Source organism: Anser brachyrhynchus, assembly GCF_964034855.1.
Source record: "Anser brachyrhynchus genome assembly, chromosome: 1".
Taxonomy (NCBI): domain Eukaryota; kingdom Metazoa; phylum Chordata; class Aves; order Anseriformes; family Anatidae; genus Anser; species Anser brachyrhynchus.
In genome coordinates, this window is record NC_137694.1 from 212,270,599 (window position 1) to 212,290,510 (window position 19,912).

The 19,912-nt window shown below is 65.8% G+C and overlaps 3 protein-coding genes across 7 annotated transcripts; 2 read left to right on the forward strand and 1 right to left on the reverse strand.

Moving 5' to 3' along the window:
• The first annotated feature begins 140 nt into the window (after window positions 1-140).
• Window positions 141-12,661, forward strand: RNF121 (ring finger protein 121). 2 transcript variants are annotated; one of them, XM_080607348.1, is made up of 9 exons: window positions 141-252; window positions 4,058-4,095; window positions 5,108-5,249; window positions 6,285-6,439; window positions 6,960-7,067; window positions 7,838-7,958; window positions 9,092-9,225; window positions 10,700-10,801; window positions 11,034-12,661. In XM_080607348.1, the coding sequence occupies exons 1-9, from the start codon at window positions 196-198 to the stop codon at window positions 11,152-11,154; spliced, it is 978 nt and encodes a 325-aa protein (XP_080463474.1). In that variant the 5' UTR covers window positions 141-195; the 3' UTR covers window positions 11,155-12,661. The 2 variants fall into 2 exon arrangements, with proteins under 2 accessions (XP_080463474.1, XP_080463475.1); XM_080607349.1 differs by having other exon boundaries at window positions 176-219.
• A 1,810-nt stretch (window positions 12,662-14,471) lies between these two features.
• Window positions 14,472-19,081, forward strand: IL18BP (interleukin 18 binding protein). Of its 4 annotated transcripts, none has more exons than XM_080562030.1 (6): window positions 14,472-14,542; window positions 14,726-14,794; window positions 14,970-15,035; window positions 15,291-15,441; window positions 15,592-15,795; window positions 18,576-19,081. In XM_080562030.1, the coding sequence occupies exons 1-5, from the start codon at window positions 14,518-14,520 to the stop codon at window positions 15,770-15,772; spliced, it is 492 nt and encodes a 163-aa protein (XP_080418156.1). In that variant the 5' UTR covers window positions 14,472-14,517; the 3' UTR covers window positions 15,773-15,795; window positions 18,576-19,081. The 4 variants fall into 4 exon arrangements, with proteins under 4 accessions (XP_080418156.1, XP_080418155.1, XP_080418154.1 ...); XM_080562029.1 differs by lacking the exon at window positions 18,576-19,081 and adding an exon at window positions 16,566-16,711; XM_080562028.1 differs by lacking the exon at window positions 18,576-19,081 and adding an exon at window positions 16,605-16,711.
• On the reverse strand, window positions 16,533-18,576 carry LOC308180229 (erythroblast NAD(P)(+)--arginine ADP-ribosyltransferase-like). Its single transcript, XM_080561479.1, has 3 exons — window positions 17,346-18,576; window positions 16,929-16,967; window positions 16,533-16,839 (listed from the first exon to the last, which is right to left on the reverse strand). The coding sequence occupies exons 1-3, from the start codon at window positions 18,289-18,291 to the stop codon at window positions 16,757-16,759; spliced, it is 1,068 nt and encodes a 355-aa protein (XP_080417605.1). The 5' UTR covers window positions 18,292-18,576; the 3' UTR covers window positions 16,533-16,756.
• Window positions 19,082-19,912: the final 831 nt, after the last annotated feature.

The window sequence follows — 19,912 nt, forward strand, 5'->3', positions numbered from 1 at the left end:
GGAAATGTGCGACGGTCCCTTAGCGGACAGCCCGCCCCTTCCTCCTCCTGACTGGCCGCGGGGGCAGCGCCGCGCGTGGCGATTGGCCGAGGGGGCGGCGGCGCGGCCGCTGGTTGGCTGGGCGGCGGCGGAAGGAGCTGGCTGCCGGCGGAGGGGAGGGGGGAGCCTACAGGAGCAGGGGTGGGGGGGGGCAAGATGGCGGCGGTGCTGGAGGTGGAGGTCGGCGGCCCCGGCGAGCGCGACGGGGAGGAGGTGGGGGGGGGGGCACGGGGGGGGCGTTGGGGGGGAAATCCTTCCCGCTGGGGGCCTGGCCCGGGCTGCCCGGAGGGGCTGGGGGCGCCCCAGCCCTGGCAGTGCCCAAGGCCAGGCTGGGGGGGGGCTGGGGGCAGCCTGGGCTGGGGGCGGGGGGGGGTTGGGGGGGCTGGGGGGGGCTGGGGGGGGAGTTTGGGGGGCTTCGGGGCTTTGGGGGGGCTTTGGGGGGCTTTGGGGGGGGTTTGGGGCGCTGTAGGCGGGCTGTGGGGGCTTGGGGGGCTGTGGGGGGGCTTTAGGGGCTTGGGGGGTCTTTGGAGAGGCTTTGGGGGGGCTGTGGGAGGGCTTTGGGGGGGTTTGGGGGCTGAGGAGGCAGTGGGGGGGCTTTGGGGGGGCTGTGGGGGGATTTTGGGGGGGGTTGGGGGCTGAGGGGGGTCTGTGGTGGGGTTTGGGGGGGCTCAGGGGGGCTCAGCGCCGTGCTGAGGCTCCCCTCTTGCTGGCCCCGTGGCACCGGGCTCTGCTCGTGCGGCGCCAGCTGGGCGGGGAGTTGGGGGGGGCTCACTGCCCCCCCCGACACTCACAGACCCCCCCCCCCGTCCCCCAGCAGCGCGGCAGCGCGCGGGGAGCCGTTGGGGGGCAGCCGGGAGCGAGGTGCCCGCAGCCGGGGGGGTTCCCGCACAGCCCGCAGGGGGGTGTCCCTGCCCCGGCCTCGCTCCCCGGCGCGCCCCGAGCCCCGGCTCTGCCCGTGCTGGCTGCCCGCCTCGCTTCGCCGTGAAGCTCTTGTGCCTGGCAAGGGGGGGGCAGGCAGGCGTGGAGCACCAGGAGCCCGGCGCCCGGCCTGTGCTGCTGCCCAAGGGGGACCCAGCCTCAAATTCGGCGCCCTCGCAGCGTGCGGCGGCCCCTCTGCGGCGCTGCCCGCTGCGTTTTCCAGGCGCTCGCCGGTGGCTCTCGGCCGTGCTCGTACAGTGGGGCCGGGCGCTCCCAGAGCCTCGGTGAGCTGCTGGGGGCTGGGGGCTGCCCGCGCAAAGGGGAGGTCTGCCGGGGGCTGCGGTCCTCAGAAGCGGGGCTCCTGGATTTTGGCCTGGCAGGAAGGGCTCGGGGAGGCAGCGCGGAGGGCAGAGAGCGCCGGGGGACGGTGCCGGGTTCTGCCGGAGGCGCCGCGGGGCGCAGGCGGCCGATAAGGAGGCGCCCGCAGGGAGGCACGCCGAGGGCTGCGCCCGTCCCTTTGCTCCCGCCCGCAAAGTCCACGTCCGCGGGTGGTGCTGAGCCCGGGGTGCCGGGGCGAGCCGGGGCCATGACGGCAGCGCCTGCCCCGTCCGTTGTCCAAGCGCACCTCGAGGTCCCGCGGCGCCGAGCCGCAGAAGCTCAGGGAGTGTTTGGACACCGCTCTCAGACGCAGGGGCTGGTTTTGGGGGGTCCTTTTGGGGACCTTTTGGGTTGAAGGCTGTGCCGTTCTCGGCGTGCCGTTAGCCCTCCCGGTCTCGTGGTGGTTTTGGGGGGCAGTTAGCCCCCGCTGGAAGCTTGGAACGGCGTGGGGCTCTTCCCAGGGCCGTGCTGCTGCGCTTGAGGGCATCAGCGCCAGGTTCCTTCCAGCCGCCACCCGGAGAGCTTCGGGGATCGCGGGGCGGACGGAGGGACGCATCGGGACACGTCCTGGCTGTAAGCGGAACGCGTCAGCCCCCACCTTTCTCAAAGCAGCGGGAGGAGCTCGGGCTGGCCGCTCCCGCGGGACCTGCGGACGTCGCCCACCCGAGGGGCCGGTGCTGGGGACCCGGAGCAGCTCGTCGGCCGCTTTGGTCCTCTCGGTGCTGAAGGGGACGCGACGGGGTCCGGGCGCTGAAAGGAGCCGCGCACAGGCCGGAGGCGGCGGGCGCGTGTAAGGGCGGCAGCAGGCGCGGCCGCCTCTCGCAGCTGGATTTGCCGGTGCTGCACAGGGCTGGAGCCGAGCCTGGGTTTCCGTGGTCAGAGCGGATGCTGCGGGGCAGGGCAGCGGCCTGAGGCCCCTCGGTTCCCGCAGGGACAAATAATTCGGCGTATGCGCGGCAGCACCGGGCCGACGCTGCTCCGGGAGGCAGCGCCCGGGCCGAGCCGCTCCCCGTGCCCAGACTGCAGCTCGCTGCTGTTGCAGGTTTTGGTTTTAAGAAGTTCCCAAATCGCCCCTATTCCGCAAGAACCAAAGCCCCAGCGTGGTCTGAGAGTGATGCAGGGTGGCGCTGAGCCAGGGGGCTGCAGGAAGATTCGGGGGTCCTGGTGTTCGGTCTCGGCTTCTGTCCCTGCGTTCCCCTCCCGCCTTGCCCTGTCCCCTCCCGGGGCGTTAAAGGACGGGCAGTGACCGAAGCTGCTGGTTTGCGGCGGCCGCTTTGGGAGCCGCTGCGCTGCCACGCTGCTCCCGGCCGGCGCCACGTCACCACCGCAGGCCGGGGAGCTCGAGTCGGGCTTCCTGCGGATCCAAATTTCTCACCTGCCCGAGCCCCTCAGCGCCCTCGGGGGCCGCACCTCCTGCAGGTGTTGGCTCGGGGGCGAACCGCGGCCGCACCGCTGGGGCCGTGCTTTTCCTGCCTCCCTCTCCCCGGGGTGCAATGAGGGTGCCGCGGGGGGGGAGCGGGGCAGCAGCCGCCAGCCAAGCAGCACGCCTCCGCCGGGGCCGGCGGGGTGAAGTCGGAGCTGTGGGTTTCTGTTTGCTCCGCGCTCGCGTTAAGGCTAGGACGCGTGCTGTGCAGCCAGGAAGCCTCCCCGGAGGCCCGATGCCTCCGAGCTCTCCGGGTGGAGATCTGCAGCCCCGGGGGGAGAGCCAAGGGGCCCCCCGCCTTCCGCAGCGGCGTGGTCGTGCCTCTCGCTGGGGGAAACGCGGGAGCCTCCGTCCCTGGGCGAGGTGTGGGCGCTGCAGCCGGGAGCCTCGTGCAGGGCACGCGCCTCGGGGGGCTCCGCGTCGCTTCGTCTCCTTGCTCCTGGCCCCGGGGCACGGCTGCCGCCAGCACCCTGCGTCCAGCCCCGCGGTTCCAGGCTGTGCCAGCCCTTCGGCTCCCGTCCCCGGTGACGGCGCCGCCCGCCTCAGGCTGGTGGTGCCGAGCCTCTCCTGTCTGATAAGGCAAAAGCTGCCTGCGGCGCTCGGGAGGAGCTTTCAGCAGCGGCAGCGAAGCTAAGCCTTTCTTTTCCCCCGGCTGCTTCCAAAAAAGCCTGGCAGTGGCTTTGCCGCAGGCGGTGCCGGCTGCTGGGGCTTTGGGCCCCCGTCCCCCTTCGGTCCTGGCACGTGCTGGGGTTTTCCCTCTGTGCCCAGAGGCTCCCGGGCGGGCCGTGAATGGGACGGGACAAGGGGCAGTGGCCACAAAATGGAGCCCGGGAAGTTCCGCACCAGCATGCGAAAGAACTTCTTCCCGGTGAGGGTGACGGAGCGCTGGGACAGGCTGCCCAGGGAGGTTGTGGAGTCTCCTTCTCTGCAGATATTCAAGGCCCACATGGACGCCTGTCTGGGCAGCCTGCTCTAGGGAACCTGCTTTGGCAGGGGGGTTGGACCCGATGATCTCCTGAGGTCCCTTCCAATCCCTGCAATTCGGTGATTCCTGCGCTGCCTCGGTGGTCGCCCCGAGGGTTGGCGGCTTACGGCCGCCTCTCGCTGCTGGGCTTTCCCTCGTAAAGGTCTGGTCGTTTGGAAACACCCCTGGGGGCTCGAGGACGGGCCGTGCCGTAGCGGGCACGAAGCTGCAGCTCTGCTGCTGGGGGGAATGAGGCAGGGGGGGTTCGAGGCTGGGGTTGCTGCTCCCGGACTTCAGCAGCTGATCTTCTTTACCTTTTTTTTTTGTCTCCTTAGGTTGACCTGTCGCACTTGTCCCCAGAAGAGAGATGGAGGTGAGTTGGTGTTGTAAGGAGGGCCTGTGCCGAGTGCTGCTGCCGAGAGCTGCTGCTCCTGCCTGGAGCTGTCAGCAGCAGAGCCCCCGGTCACCGGCTTCAGAGCCGTGGCCAGCCTTCCCCGCGGGGGCAGCGCGTTTTGCTAGGGGGGAGTAAGAACCTGCTTTAAAGGCGGTACCGATGGCCGTCCCCCAAACCGGTTGCTAGCTATTCTTCTGCCTTTTCTTGTGGCCGAACCCATTTCGGTCAGCCTTGTGCTGCAGAGCCCACAAGACCGGTCTTCCCTCAGCATCAGGTTTACCGAAGACTTCTTAAGATCAGAGAATTTGCCGTATTTGTTGGGTTTGGATTTTTTTTCTAACTTTTATATAAGTTTGGATTTTTTTTTCTAACTTGGACTTAACTTTCAGCTTTAAGCTTCGGCTTAACTTTCAGCTTGTGAGACTTAAGACTTGGTTAGCTTTCTCACTCGAGCTTAACTTTCAGCCTGAGACCACGCTGTGAGGACGTAGTTGTGCCTCGCAGCCAGACAGCAGCGCTGAAAGCAAAGGAACCGCAGGGGTCAGCAGAGTGCCGGGCTGCGGCAGGCGCTCTGCTGGGATGCAACGAGAGCTGGGATCGCCCGGGGCAGAGGGAGGAAGCCACGGGCTGGGGTTTGAGCAGGACCGAGGGAGGTTTTGGCTCCGTCACAGTGACAGCGCGCACGCTGCTGCTGCTGCATGGGGTGGGTTGTGCCACACACACACACACACACACACACAGCCTCGTTCACACCAGGGTGAGCTGGGTGCCCCTCTGGGCTGTCGTGGTGTAAATGAGCTGGTTTTAGGGACATCTTTCTCTTTCTCCCCGGGATGGCAACGCAGCACCCGTCCCCCTGCGTTCCTTAACACTGCCCTCCAGTGCGGTCCTCCTGGCTCTCCCGCACCAGGCGCTTGTCAGCCCTGCCGTGCCGTGCCACACGTGGCCCGCGCCTGCGTGCCCCTCAGTTGCCTTCTCGCTCTTGTTGCAGGGTGGAACACGCGCGGATGCATGCCAAGCACCGCGGGCACGAGGCTATGCATGCCGAAATGGTCCTCATCCTGATCGCCACGCTGGTGGTGGCGCAGCTCCTGCTGGTTCAGTGGAAACAGAGGCACCCCCGCTCCTACAATGTAAGCGTCTCCGAAATACCCTTTTTATCTCCGTCCTTCAGCCAATGGGAAGCGCGTCCGTGCTTTCCTCCTGTGGTCTGGTGGTGCAATGCCCTCGTCTTCCCAGCAGCACACAGGGATTCCAGCTGGGGGATGGGGGTGAATGCAGCTGGAGGCCTGAAGCCGCTGTTGTGAGTGCCGTCAGTGACACGGCACGGTGATACCGGGTAAAGGAGCTAGCAGACCTCACATCCTGTCTTAACAGCAGCGCAGGCAGGAGCTGCGTTTTGTCGAGGCTTCCCCACGAGAGGCACAGCCTGCTTGCTGAGGGCACCCCGGGTTTGAAGCTCCTGGGCTGCTCCTGGGCTTGGCAGGCAGCGCTGTCTGCTGAGCAGCCCTGCCGTTTCCGATGCCGTTGCCCCGTGTCAGCTTGCCAGAAAGGCTCCGGGGCTGGACCGGGAAACGAACCTCACCTGATTTTCTTACCGTAATGAACGTTTCCAGGCAATACTTGTAATCCTCTGTGAAACCGAAACCAGACCTGTTTGCCTGTTCCCTCCCCAAATCCCCCAGGAGCCCAGCTGCACAGCAGCGGGTCTGGTTTGGGAGTATTTGGTGGGGCAGAGGCAAGCCCGAAACTCGGTGCTGTGCCAGTCTCCTTGTTTAATACTTGCCTAAGGGGGCTGCGGTTAAAATGCTGGGAAGCCTGAAGAGGCAAAGGTTCGTGTAGCCCTCCGACAAGATCTGGTCAGGCAGATCAGCTCCCTGTGCCTCTTTCCTTAGCGGTGCTCCTTCCGTGTTCTTCCTCCAGCTCTAGCCCTGTGCTGTCACAGGTACCTTACTGCCAGCCGGCTGTTGCTGCTGGCTCCCTTCCGTCAGGCTCTGAGCCTGTTCCCTGGGTGCTGGCGGCCACCAGCCAAAATTCCTGCGCTCCCTGTCACTCTTCAGTGCCCTTTGATGCCAGCAAGAGTGAGGCTGCCAGAACCACGGGGGTGGTGCTTCCGATGCCTGGTGAGCAGCGAGCCAGCGTAACGTGCCTTTCCTCCGTTCTCGCAGATGGTGACCCTGTTCCAGATGTGGGTGGTGCCCCTGTACTTCACGGTGAAGCTGTACTGGTGGCGCTTCTTGGTCATCTGGGTGCTCTTCTCAGCCGTCACAGCTTTCGTCACCTTCAGGGCAACCCGAAAACCTCTGGTACAGACGACGCCCAGGTTCGTACGAGCATTTCTGGGAAACGTCCTCAGCCTGAGGGAAGCGTTACAGAGTCCTTCCACGTTTCGCTCCACAAACCACGGCCTCAAACTCTGCAGTGCGCCCTGTTCAGCAGCACCTCAGGGGCTTTTACTCACGGCGTGAGTTACCCTGCTGGAAGCTCTCCGTGGAGCTGCCATCCCCCATAAGCCAGATCCGTGTCTCGTCGGAGCGGGCGGTGGGAAGGCGGCCCCCGCGACGCTCCAGGGGCACTGGCAGTCTCACCGAGCGCACTCCTGCTGTGACACTCACTTGCTTGAGGCCATCGGGGATCCTGAGGTTTCTCGTTTGGAGGTCAAGACCGCGAGCTGCCATGGCAGCAGCAGATCTGTAGCCTGAGTTGGAGCTCTAAGCCTCTGTTTGCCCACGGGTGTGGGTGGTTGAAACATCCGACATGGAAAAGTGAAACTCTTGAGGTGCTCGATGCAGCTCCGTTCGGGGGAAACAAAGCCGTCTAATTCTTGTTTTGCGTTTTTGCAGGCTGGTTTATAAATGGTTTCTACTAATATACAAGATCAGCTATGCCACTGGAATCGTCGGGTACATGGCTGTGATGTTTACGCTTTTTGGTCTTAACTTATTATTCAGGTGAGTGAATCCTCGGGGCCCGGTTCCCGGGGCAGGGGATGTGACAGACCGTGGGGAACGAGGCGTTGTCTGGGATTCCAGAGAAACGGTCATCTTAGCTGTCTTGACTGATGTGGCAGGAGGCCAAAGAGACTTTTAGGGTGTCCTCTCCCTGCTGGTAGGATCCTGGTTGTGATGCTGAGGCTGCTCAAGAGCCCTGCTTCCAGCAGGGATGCTTCCCCTGGCTCTGTGCGTGTGCAGCCTGGGGCAGCAGCGGGATGTTCCTGATAACCGGGTGCCTGCAGCAAGCAGCCAGCCCCGATGTGGTAGCAGAGGACCTTACCCCGAGCCGTCCTCCATTTCGGAGAGGTTAATTTCTTCTGGAACGATGCACGGGCCTGGCAGCTGCCTGCAGGGCTGTGGAGGTGTTAACTGGGGGCTTATCTGGGGCCGATCTGGTGCGTGTTAGAGCTGGGGAGATGGCTGCAGTTGCTCATTTCAGGGGCAGGTGAGGGAGACGGGCAGCAGATAGGAGCTGGGGTACGGCCCCCTCTGCATGCGGGGGACGAAGCGGATGAAGTGCCCCAAGGGCAGGGGCTGGCACTGTGCCTGGAGGCACGCAGACGCCCGCTGCGGGGGACTGGTGGCGGTGACACGTGCTCACCGCCTGTGACTGCTCCTGCGGTGGGGCCACGTGTGCCTCAGCACTGCTGGGCTCCTCTGGCGCGCTGGCCGTGCGCCCCTGCGGCTGCAGGAAAGCCCTCGATGTCGTTTGGACTCTTCTATTGTAGAATCAAACCAGAAGATGCAATGGACTTCGGCATCTCCCTCCTCTTCTACGGTCTTTACTACGGGGTCCTGGAGCGGGACTTTGCCGAGATGTGTGCAGATTACATGGCCTCGACGATCGGGGTGAGTTAAGGCTGTGCTGTCCTCCTGGCCGCAGTCCTGCCTGTGAGCAGGAGGGCCTGGAGCAGGCTGGTTGCAGCTGCAGCTTTTGCCTCCCCGAGACGGGGAGGTGCAGGGAGCTCTGCCCCGGGAAGGGCTCGCTGAGGCAGGTGCCTCGCTCGCTGCGCGCTCTCTGGGCCCGCGGCCAAGGTGCCTGCGTCAGGAGGTTTCTGACATGAGTCACGCTGGGATCCTAAGAGATCCTGCTTCCCCAAGGACCAAGTCTGTCCCATCCCCAGGAGCACAAGAGGGGAAGGATCTGCTTAGTCCCTCCAGACTCCTGACGAATATTTGTCTGAGCCTTTAAAATCTCCCACTGCCGAGGAGTGCTGGTGTTTCTGGGACCGTGTCGCAGGCGCACCAGCTCTTCTTTGTAGCCACAAGGGAAAGCTTCACTCCACAGACGTCTCTGTGGCTCGTACCCACCGCAGCCCGGGCTGTCCCTGCGGGCAGAGCGGGTGTTCCCACCTGCCCGTAGTGATGGCCTGAAGTCTGCGGCCCGCTCACCTAGTGCCAAAGAACAAAGTGAACCACAACACCCGTGGGGTGGATCGTGTTCCCACGTGGCTCTGCTCACCTTCCCCTTCCTCTCACTGTGAATTCTGCTGTAACCCAGCCTCCTGGGTAGATCTGCAGCCGTTTGGCTCTTCCCTGAACTCCCAGCGCTCACCCCTGCCTTTAGCTCGTCCTGCCCGGCCACCGCGCAGTCCTGGCCGCTGTCCCCTGGTGTGCTGCGGCACGCTGCCACCCAGAGAGCCGCGAGGGCCAGCTGGGCTCTGTTCAGCTGTCTCGGGTCAAACCCACGACCTGCAGCGTGGGGGGATTCCCCCAGCACGGGGGGTTTGCAGAGACGTGGCCGCAGGCGAGTGGGGGGCTGCAGGGGGCTGGGGCAGGAAGGGCTGCGCAGCGACTGAGCAGCGCCGTGTCCTGTTGCAGTTCTTTCCCACAGCTGGACCTGTAACAAGGTTTTTAAGCCCAAAAGGCTGAGGCTGGATGCCTGGAGCGCTGGCCCAGCCCTCCCTAAAGCTTAGCTGTGCCAAGGGGGTGTGGGACGCGTGCCCCCCCCCGTGACCAGCTCTCCCTCTGCCCTCGCTCAGTTCTACAGCGCCTCGGGGATGCCCACCAAGCACCTCTCCGACAGCGTCTGCGCCGTCTGCGGCCAGCAGATCTTCGTGGATGTCAACGAGGAGGGGATCATCGAGAACACGTATCGCCTCTCCTGCAATCACGTGTATCCTTCTGCTCCGGAGCCGGCTTCCTGCCACCGCTCGTCCCAGCCCCTGCCCGGCACCAAGGGGCGCGCGTGCGGGACGCCGGGCGGTTCTGCTGCGGCGGCAAAGGATCCTCACGGGGGCGGTAGCTGACCTGGCACGGAGAGGCAGTGTCCTGCGTGTCCCTGTGGTTGTTGCCTTGCTGCCTCCTTGCGCGTTGCAGGCTTTGCTTCCGCTTCTCCCTCTGCCCAGCTCCAGCAGTCCTGGCGTGGAGCTGGACCTCGCTGTGCCCCGAACGGAGCTGACGCGTCTCTGGCAGGGCTCCGCGGGCTGCGTGTCGCCCTGGCCCCGTGTCCGGCCCCCCCTTGGAGGGGACGTGTTGGGAGAAATCGGCAGCCCCCGGCCTTGTGCTGGCAGGGCTCTGGCGCCGTGCTTGGCCAAGCTCCAGCAGCATCCTGCCCGCTTCCTCCGTCCCCACAACTCCTCCAGCAGCGCTGCGTGCGGGGCTCCCGGCGCCCTGGCAGCTGATGGAGGTGAAGTCAGTTGCAAAAGTGGAAGCCCTGACAGCTCACAGAGCCCTGGCCGGGGGCAGGTCAGGGGCTTTTTCCAGCTGTGACTCAGTGGTGGAGCCGGGATGTTCTCTGGTACTGCCTCGCTGACTCAGAGCAAGGTGGTTTCCAAACGGCCTGAGCAAAGGTCACGGCGCTTGTTGCCTCACGTCGGGCGCTGCAGGCAGTTGGGAAATGCCTGCGGCCCCAGCAGCTGTGCGGTAGCCGTGCGGGCGGGTTTATGGCCGCAGGAGGACGCGGGGCAGAGGCTTCTGCTGCGGGGGCTGGCGAGGGAGCGGCTCCTGCGCTGCGCTCTGCTGTTGGCCCTGCTGGTGCTCCCGGGGGGATCTGCTCGGCCGGTGACAGCCTCGTCCGCGCGGGCGTCCCTGTTCGGGGGAACCGGCCTCGCCTTGCCACGCGGCTCCGGTTACAGCCGCGTCGCGTCTCCCTGCGGCTTCTCGGAGTTGTGCTTGGGCTGGGCAGGGCCCTGCTACCTCTGCTGCTGTGACAGCGCAACGGACAGCTGGCGGTCGGGTGGCAGGGGAATGCTACGGACAGCGGTGAGCCATCGCGGCTTGGTGTGTGCAGCGTTTGCAGAGCAGCCGCTCCCCTGGCTGTGGGTGCCCGGAGGTTTCCCCGCGTGTCCCCGCTGCGGGCTCCTGCCCTCCTCTGGCTGCCAGGCCCCGGCAGGGCGCAGCTTCCCCGCAGCTCACCCCTCACGACGCCTCCTCCGGCCCCGCGCTGCGAGCCCCTTCCTGGGAGGCGAAGGGTCTTCTAGGAAAGCTCTGCGTTGGGCAACGCTGCCGTCCTCGCACCGCGTGGGTGCTTCCTGTGCCCTGCGTGTGATGTGGGGGTGATTCCTTCAAGCGTGACGGAGGCCCCGTTTCCTCCGTGCTCGGTCGTGGTGCTCCGTCCCCAGGCAGTTCCCTTAACGTGCCGCCCCCAGGTTTCATGAGTTCTGCATCCGCGGCTGGTGCATCGTCGGGAAGAAGCAGACGTGTCCGTACTGCAAAGAGAAGGTGGATCTCAAGAGGATGTTCAGTAACCCGTATCCTTTCTCCACGGGGGAGCCGGTTCCCTGGCTTCTGCCCCGGAGCTGGGCACGGCACCGAGCCACGGGAGCATCGGGGGAGCTGGGAGGGCGTGGGTTTGGGTGAGCTGCTGCTGCTGCTCCCTTGGGTGGGAGGCGGGAGCCTCCCTCCTGGCGGTGTGTGGCAGCTCCTGCTCGGGCTGCGCTCCCCTCGTGCCTCCCCAAGGCTCTTTAACTCCGTTCCACGCAGCTGGGAGAGGCCGCACGTCATGTATGGGCAGCTGCTGGACTGGCTGCGCTACCTGGTGGCCTGGCAGCCGGTCATCATCGGACTGGTCCAGGGCATCAACTACATCCTGGGCCTGGAGTAAGGGAAGTGGCGGGCAGCCGTGGAGCCACGTGAGGCCGCGGGCCGGGGGCAGAGGACAGCAGCCGGCCGGATCCGTCGCATCTCGGCCGCCCCCGAGCACCGCAGCACCGAGGACTCGTCCCCAGGGCGACCCCCAGTTGAGCAGCTCCCGCTAGGGCCCCGGGGGTGCCCGGTTTTTTAAAAGCAATTATTTTAATGAGCATATTTAAAACTTTCTATCGCAGACGAAGAGACAGCTTGTCCCATTTCCCAGCCCTGGGGCTGCGGCCTGCTCCTGCAGGAGGGAGGCCGTGCTGCCGGCTCTCGGCTCGGGGCCGTTCGTCTCCCTTCGCTGCCGCGCTGCTGTGGCGGGGCAGCGGGAGCAGCCCAGGCTCTGCTGGCTCTGCACGGATCCGTGCTGCGGGCGAGGAAGGGCCAGGGACGCGCATCGAGGCGCGGGGCTCGTCTCCCTGCCAGCCGCCCTCCTGCTTCTGCGGCAGGGGAAGGCTGGGCCCGCGCACTGCGTGGTGGGGAGGCTGGCACCCCGGGGAGGCGCAGGACGCAGGGACACCACGCAGGACAGAGGGACACCACGCAGGACAGAAGGACACGCGGCTGCCCAGGTGCCGTGGGCTGGGCTCTTCCCCACCAGCTCCCCACCACGGGTGTGTGGGGAGGGAAGGAGCCGCTCCTGCACCTCGCTCTGAGCGTGGTCTCGGCCGGTGCCCCCCCAGCCTCTCCCTGCCTCACCCTTTTGTACGCTCCCCTCTTTTCTATGTCCCCCCGCGCGTCCCCGTGCCCCACCAGGGCTGGTGCTGTCCTCAGCCGGCCGGGATGTGGGGTGGGGGGGCCCTTCTCCCCCTGCACCCCGTTGGTAGCGGTATGCGGAGCGGGTGAGGGCCCCCGAGCTGGTGTGCGGTGACGCGGGTAGGGCTGGTGACAGCGGCGCGCGGTCACGCTGGCAGAGCGAGGCCTCCCCCGGCCCCGCGGGTTTGGCACGGGGTCTTCCTCGTGCTGCAGGGATTGGGGAAGTGGCTGGCGCTGCGGGGGCTGCCCGCGGGCCCTGCTGAGTCCTGGGTTTGCATAGGGCGAAACTGCCCCGCGATGTGCCAAACACACACGCACGCGGTCCTGGGAGCTGATGTGGCACGGGGATTTTCTCCCTCGTCCCGCCTGTGCCGCGGCCAGGTCGCGTTTCCTCCTCCCTCCCCTGCGCTGTCTGGACGCAGCGGTGGCTTCTGCAGCCTGCTTCCGGGTGTTGCCCCCGTTGGGCAGCCCCAGCACCCTGCCCAGCACCCTGCCCAGCACCCCGCAAGCGGTGGGAGCGGGCTGGGCAGCGCTGAGGGTGCTGGGCTGCAGCCCCAGCGCCCACAAGCACCGCAGGGAGGACGCGGCCGCTGGGCCGACCGCGGGGGAGAGGCGGGATGCGTGGCGCTTGGCAGGCTCTGGAAGGAGCCCGGCGCTGCGGCCTGTCACCGCGCCAGCACTGCCCTTGCGGGAGTTGTTAATAAAAAATGCCAGAAAACTCACTGCGTTTTTCGGGGCTTTTTTCGACACCTGTCGTTCCTCCGCCTGGAGCAGGTGGCTACCCCGGGTTGGGAGTTTGGGTCCCTGCCCCAGACATGGGGCCGTGCCTTGGGATGTGCGGGGGGCAGAGGCCCGGGGGTTTCCCCCTTCCCGCTTGTCCCCGTGCCTGTGTGCGGGGTCCCCCCCAGCCCCAGCCCCAGCCCCAGCCCTGCTGCCGTCAGCGCCGGGCTCGGAGCGCTCTGTGCTTTGCCGGGGGCTTTGCTCCTGGCTCCTTGCGGGCAGAGGGGCTGCGCCGAGCCGTGTCCTGGCCTCTGCTGTCCCCTGAGGCTCAGTGGTCACCTTCCTCCTCCTCTGTCCCTCCGTGGCGGGAGGGACGAGTGCCAGCATGCAGCTGTGGAAGCCACCTCCAACCTCTGTCTCCCTGGGAAGTGCCAGGGCTCAGGGCATCCCCTCCTCCTCCTCCTCCTCCTCCTCCTCCTCCTCCTCCTCCTCTTCCTCTTCCCTGAGCGAGGAAGAGCCTGGCCCCCAGGGACCCACTGGGATGTGCTTCCCCTGGCGCAGGTGTCCCCGCGTCCCCACCCCGCTGCCTCTTGCCCTCCCCGAGCCTGGGGGGGCTGGAGCCGGGGCGCAGGATCCTCCCCCCCCCCCCCCCCCCGGGGTGGGGAAGCCCCCCCCCGCTCCCTGACCCCTTCCGTGGGGCATCGGGGCCATCTGTGGGGTCAGTGGCCTTGGCACCGCTTTAAACGGTGCCAGCGCTGGGGTGGGGACGCTCCCTGGTCCCTTTCACTCTCGTTTACGGGAAAGGGAGAGGGACAGCGGGAAGGAGGGCAGGCCCGGGCCGTGAACCAGGCGAAAGGGCAGGGGGACACGGCCCCGGCCGGGACTCTGCGTCCCCCGGGCTTTGCCCACCTCCCTCTGCCCCCGCGCGGCTCAGCCCAGGCCCTTCCTTGCCCCGAAGCCCCCAGCTCAACCCAGGGGGCTCAGGGCTGGGGTGGGAGCCGGGGTCTCGCTGTGCCGGGCTGAGAGCGGCTGCGTGCAGGTTGCTGCCTGCGAGGGACCCCCGAGGGACCCCCGAGGGACCCCCGAGGGGCGCACAGTGGGAGATGGTGCCTGGGGCTGCCCAACTCCCCCGGGTGGTGAGGGCACAGTGTGGGGACCGGCCTGGAGCCCCCCGACACCACCACGAGGCTCGGCCCCATGAGGCGGGCAGGGGCACGGGGCAGGGGGCACAGGGCACGGCCAGGGCGGTTGGGGGGCAGCTGGGGACAATGGGGGGGACGCGGGGCATGGGGGACATGGGGACATTGGGCATGGGGACATTGGGCAATGGATGGGCATGGGGGACACGGGGACATTGGGCATGGGGACATGTGGGACATGGGGACAGTGGGCACGGGGACATTGGGCACAGGGGACACGGGGGACACGGGGACATTGGGCACAGGGACACTGGGCACGGGACGGGCATGGGGGACACGGGGACATTGGGCATGGGGACATGGGGGACATGAGGACATTGGGCACGGGGACATTGGGCGTGGGACGGGCATGGGGCATTAGGGACACAGGGACACTGGGCACGGGGCGGGCATGGGGGACACGGGGACATTGGGCATGGGGACACCGGGCACGGGATAGGCATGGGGCATGGGGGACACGGGGACATTTGGGACGGGGACATCGGGCACGGGGCGGGCGCGGGGTCCCGGTAAAGGAGGGGTGCGGGGATGCGGGGCCCGTGGGGCTCAGGGATGCGGGGCCCGGGGATGCCCAGCCCGGTGCGGGCGCGGCCGGGGGCGGCTCCCGGTGAGTCACGGCCGCTGCCCCATAAAGCGCCCGCGCCCGGAGCTGCCGCACGATGGCTCCGTGCCCCCGCTCCGACGGTGCGGCCGCTGCGGGACCGGGCGGGCACCGGGGCGGGGGGACCCGGGGCGGGGGGAGCGCGCCGGTGCCCGGGAGGAGCTGCGGGGGCTCGGGGATGCCGCCCGGTGCCGTGCCCGGCTGGGGGGGCGCATCCCGGCGAGCCCACCCCGGTGCCGGGCGCTGAGCCCCGTTTCTGCCCGCAGGCCCCCCCGGGCCCCGTGCCCTCCTCCTGCTGCCGCTGCTCTGCTGGGCCGTGGCCTCCCGCAGCACAGGTAAGCGGGGCCGCGGGGGTGGGGGGCCGGGACCGGCCCCTGCCTCTGTGCCCCCCCCCCCGGAGGCCGGGGAGCAGCCGTGTCCCTGCCCCCCCGTGGGACCCTGCCCTCCGTCCCGCCCTGGGGACCGGGTCTGGGGGCAGCTCCTGTCCCTCACCCCGCTCCGCTCCCCCAGCTGCCGTGGCCCTGCAGCCCCCCCGCATCACCACCCTGCGGATGCCGGCAGAGCACCCCCGCCTGGGTAAGTGACCCCCGCGGGGACAGCCTGGGGACAGGGGCTGCGGGGAGCCCGTGCTGAGCTGGGGCTGCGCCCCTCATCCTTGGGAGGGGAGGGGGGGTCGGCTCCCGCACCCCTGCAGCTGGGGCTTGGGGAGCCCAGGAAGGCTCTGCGGGGGCTTTTGGGGTGCGGGTGAGGTAGGGGCTGTTCCCACGGGGACCCCCGGGGATGGCACGGGGGGGCTGCACAGCAGGATCACTGCCACCCCCCCGCGCCCAGCCCATCTCCCCCCATGCGCAGGCTGCGGTGTGAAGATCTCCTGCGAGGCCGTGAGCAGCCTCCCCGACCTCACGCTGCTCTACTGGCTGGGGAACGGCTCCTTCATCGAGAAGCTGCACCCGGACGGGGCCGTGCACGAGGGGATGTTGCTGTGAGTACAGGGGGTCCCAGGGCTGCGGGGGCACCTGCGGGCAGCAGCGGGGGGCTCGTGGCAAGGAGCAGCTCCGGCCCTGCTGGGGGTCCGGGGGCTGGGGGTGCCCGGGGGTGGGTGCTGATGGGGCCCATGCTGCTCACCCCGCAGAGAGGAGCCGAGGGGCTCGGGGGTGGTCCTGCGCCGCGACCTGCTCTTCAGCTCCTTCAGCGCCCGGGACCTGCGCACCAACTTCACCTGCGTGGTGCTGAGCCCCGTCGGCCTTGACACCAGGGAGGTGCGATGGGGCCCCCCGGAACCGGCCCCCACCGAGAGCAGGGGACCGGGCTGAGACCGGGCAGCAGCTCGTGACGGGTGAGAGCCCCACGGTGTGGGGCAAGGGCTGCCCCGGCCGCATGGGAAGGGATGCTCCGTGGGACCGGCGTGGGGGGAAACCCTCCTGCCCCTGCCCGGAGCTGCCCCCAGCGCAGCCCTTGCCGGACCCCGGCTGGCCGCGGTGCGGTGGGCTCTCACCCTGCCCACCCCCAGCTCAGGAGGCTGCTGTGGGGGCTCTTTGCCCAGCCCCACGGCTTCGGCCCTGCTCTGATGGACACAGCCCCGCTGCGGGGCTCCTGGTGCCCCTCGCCCCCTCGCCCCCCGGGACCTGCCCGCAGCAGGTTGTGGGGCAGCAGGGATTCATTAAAGTGCATTGAGGCTGCCTGGTGTCACCTGTGTGCTGGGGGTGCAGGGGACACCCGTGGGGAGAGGAGGAAGGCGAGGTGCCCACGGTGCCGGCAGAGCTGAGTGAGTGCTGTGCGCTGCTCCATGGGGCAGCCCCCGTCCGTCCCCTCTGCAGAGCCCGCTCCTGGGCACTGGGGGCTGAGGCGGTCGGTGCCAGCCAAATCCCTGCTCCTGAGCCACTGGGGGGGCTTCCCAGAGAGGGGAGGAGCCCCCAGTGCTCCCCATGCCCCCTGGCAGGACCCGGGGCAGCACTGTCCGGGATGCTCTGGATCCAGGAGGCTTGGCGAGGGAGCTGGAGAAAACCCTTCGCTGCCACCCATGCAAAATGCCCCCAGTGTGGGGAGCCACAGGAACCCTCCTTGATGCCTCCATCCTACAGCAATGCTTTTATTTCTCTGGAAAAGCCAGGAAAAGGCTTCCTCCAGCCTCTGCTGGTGTTCTAGGGCCACCGGAGCATCCTGGAGCTGGTGGCACCGCTCCTGCTGGAGCAGAAAGCATCCGGAAGAGGAAAGCGTAATCCCACAGTTTCCATTAAATGTGTTTTCACGTTTCTGCCCCATTTTCCTTGTGGAGGTGCAGCACCAGCACACTTGGGTTAGAGGCCTCCCACGGCTGCCAGGGCTGTGGCTGCCAAGAGGAGACTCCAGAGGTGTGGGGGTTCCCTGGGACTGCTCCTGCCTGGGGCGGGGGGAACAGGGAGTTAATGACCGCCGGAGGGTGCACGCACGGTGCTGGCCATGGGAAGGGGCTGGGGGCTCGCCTCTTACCTGCGCTGAAAACACACGACTGCTCCTGGCACCTTTCCTCTGTCAAAGAGACCAACAAAATCTGTGCACCGCCCCGCTCTGTGCCCCTCGCCCCGACCTGGCAGTGCCACAGAGGGCCCCCACTGCAAACCCCAAGGGAGAGCATTTGGGAGTGCGCAGGGATGCGCAGGGAAGACCTGGTCTGAAGGCGAGCTCCCCAAGCTCCCTCCCCAAGCTCCTGAAGTTCCCCGAGCTCCCCACACGGAGCTCTTGCCTTCACCACAAGGCTCCCCTTCCCCTCACAGAGCCGGTGGCACGGGGCCCCCGCTCTCCTGTGGCCAAGGCTGGAGGAGTGCGGGGAGTGCGGCGCCTGCCCAGGGCTGTGCCCCAGCCCCAGCCCCATCTCCCGGTGGCACCCACCCTGCTGGCTGCCCTTACCCTTCAGCAGCGCACAGTTGTAGGTGCTGCACGCAGCCTGGGAGCGGAGATGGATGAAGGTTCCGTTTGTGTCACGGGTGACGTTGGTGACCTTGAAGACCTCAAAGGGTGGGATGAGGACTTCTTCCTCATCAGGGAACGTTGAGAGGTCCTTGATGGGGACACCGTAGCAGGTGTACACAAAGAAGAAGGTGTCCTGGCCAAAGGTCTCGGCAACCTCCTTCTTGAGGGAGGTGGAAGCGAACTGGCCAAAGCGGACGGTCTGGTGGAGCTGGGCCGTGAAGCGGATGTCCCTGACGCCGCGGTAGACGTTGTGGCAGTCCTGAACATCCTGGGCCTCCTGCAGGGTGCGCAGCGCCTCGGTCAGGAGGAAGTGCAGCGTCTTGATGGGGAAGGACTGGAGGTCGTGCTCGCGGGAGCACCCGCCCTCGCGCACGGCCGCGTTGAACTGTTTGTACAGGTCCCCCTCGGCAGTGTACGCCAGCACGGCCACCGCCTGCTCCTGCCGCAGCACCTGCGGCTGGTTTGAGTTGCCCCATAGACTCTGCCACTTCTCAACTGCTCTTCCCCAGGTGTCCGCATAGGTCTTGTTTTGGAACTCGGTGCGGTTCACCTCCTCCAGCTCCTTCTCCATCTTGTATCTGCAGCCCCAGTACTGGTCATCAAAGGAGTTCTGGGCCATGTCCATCACCTTCTCCGTGATGGCACTGAGGTCCTGCTTGCTGCCAGTGACTGAAGTGCCAGCCAAGGTGCCGGCCAGCAGCACCCAGCCCAGGGCGAGGTGCTCCATGTGCGGAAGGACCCCGGTGCCCAGCTGCAGACCCACAGGACCCTCCCCGACCCGGTCCCAGCAGCCCTGGAGCTGCAGCGAGTTGTTACCTCTGCTCCGCTCGGTGCGCAGGACGCGTGGAGCTGTGTTGTTTTCCAACCCCTGCCTACGTCCCATGGGTTACTTATATGCAGCCCTCCCATGGGGCGTCGGGGCCACCTGTGGGCACCGTGCCAGTGGCCCCGGCACCGCTTCAAATGGTCCTAGTGCTGGGGTGGGGACGCTCCCTGGTCCCTTTTGTTCTCATTTACGGGAAAGGGAGAGGGATATTGGGAAGGAAGGCAGCCATGGAAGGAAGAGGGCAGGCCCAGGCAAAAAAACGGAAGAGAAAAAAAGGGTGTGAGAAGAAAAGTTTTGTTCTTGCAGTAGAACACAATTTGAAGTAAAATGTTTTTTTGCAGTAGAAAACTAACCTGGTCCTGAACGTCTCCTTCATCGAGAAGCTGCACCCGGATGGGGCCGTGCACGAGGGGATGCCTCTGTGAGTACAGGGCAGCCCCAGGGCTGCAAGGGCACCTGCGGGCAGCAGCAGCAGCAGCAGCAGAGGGGCTCATGGCAAGGGGCAGCTCCAGCCCAGGGTCCCCCCGGCCCTGCTGGGTGTCTGGAGGCTGGGGGTGCCCGGGGGTGGGTGCTGTGAGAAATAAAGTTGTGTTTTTGCAATGGAAAATTCTTCTAACCTTGCATTTTCAAAAGTGATTGTGCAGGCAGGACAGTAGTGTAGCAGCGGGGTGTATGGTAAGCAGAGAAGGGGAAGGTCCCACTGTCCCAAAATAAGGAGGATCCCTAAGAAAAACAGGACGAAAAGTGCGAAATCGGTAAAAACAAAAATCACGGGCCCTCTAGTCATGAGAGAAGGAAAAAAAAAAAAAAAAAGGAAAAGGAGAAATTAACAGTTGGTCAAACGAAATTGTAAATCTATGGTATAGAAGTGCGTCGAGTAGGCTGTGAACCTGTAGTTCTCAGCCCATGAGGAAACGGGAGAAATCAGGTGTCAGGTCATAGGGAATGTAAGGTTAGGATAAACTTTTACTGGGCGCTCGTGCTTGCAGGACGCCCGCCATTGCGATCGCAAATAAAAATGCTACTTCACCGAGATCCTTGCCTGAGCCTGTGTTCTTGGCTGCAGAGTGTTTCTCACACATCCTTAGCAGCGCTGGTGTGATCCCGAGCCCAGTTAAAGCAGTGTCCCAAGCAGCCAGATGCCGGCACATTTCTCCAGATCTCAGAATAGCTGACAAGGGTGGCTCCCTCAGGGAATTTGCACCTGAGAGTCGACACGAGGCACAGCTTCTGCTCTTCATATCTTTGCTGCTCTTTTCTGCTCCTTTGTGTTTTGTGTTCAAGGAAAGGCCAGAGCCCAGCACAACAGCAGCTCCAGTCTACAAAAACTTCATTTTCCCACAAAAAGGACAATGCCTATGTTAAATGCCTCTCTAAAGCCTGCCAAGCAGGAACGTTCCTTACAAGAACTCTGTAGATCTTTGGACAGGCAGTAAGGGAGACCGTTAATATTAAACTTCATATTTCAAATGCTTCGATTCGTGGCTACATTTTTTTTCTTATGCTCTTAATGAGAGCTTTAAATTATTCTGAAGAGTAGTTTTCTGCCATCAGAGCAAGCAGGCTGTTTCTTTATATGGCACCCTGAATCTCATAAAGCAGTTTCACACAAAACGGTGACAGCCATGCCCGCACGCCACGTTATCAGTGCCCAGCTTCCTAGCCACAATTAAAAGCA

Coding starts and splice junctions, on each gene's coding strand:
- RNF121 (XM_080607348.1), top strand. CDS start 196: ATGGCGGCGGTGCTGGAGGTGGAGGTCGGCGGCCCCGGCGAGCGCGAC. Junction 253..4,057: donor GCGAGCGCGACGGGGAGGAG/GTGGGGGGGGGG, acceptor TTGTCTCCTTAG/GTTGACCTGTCGCACTTGTC. Junction 10,802..11,033: donor AAGAGGATGTTCAGTAACCC/GTATCCTTTCTC, acceptor CGTTCCACGCAG/CTGGGAGAGGCCGCACGTCA.
- IL18BP (XM_080562030.1), top strand. CDS start 14,518: ATGGCTCCGTGCCCCCGCTCCGACG. Junction 15,036..15,290: donor GGCAGAGCACCCCCGCCTGG/GTAAGTGACCCC, acceptor CCCCGCGCCCAG/CCCATCTCCCCCCATGCGCA. Junction 15,442..15,591: donor GTGCACGAGGGGATGTTGCT/GTGAGTACAGGG, acceptor CTCACCCCGCAG/AGAGGAGCCGAGGGGCTCGG.
- LOC308180229 (XM_080561479.1), bottom strand. CDS start 18,291: ATGGGACGTAGGCAGGGGTTGGAAAACAACACAGCTCCACGCGTCCTG. Junction 16,968..17,345: donor CAACTGTGCGCTGCTGAAGG/GTAAGGGCAGCC, acceptor TCTCTTTGACAG/AGGAAAGGTGCCAGGAGCAG. Junction 16,840..16,928: donor GTCGTGTGTTTTCAGCGCAG/GTAAGAGGCGAG, acceptor CCCCCGCCCCAG/GCAGGAGCAGTCCCAGGGAA.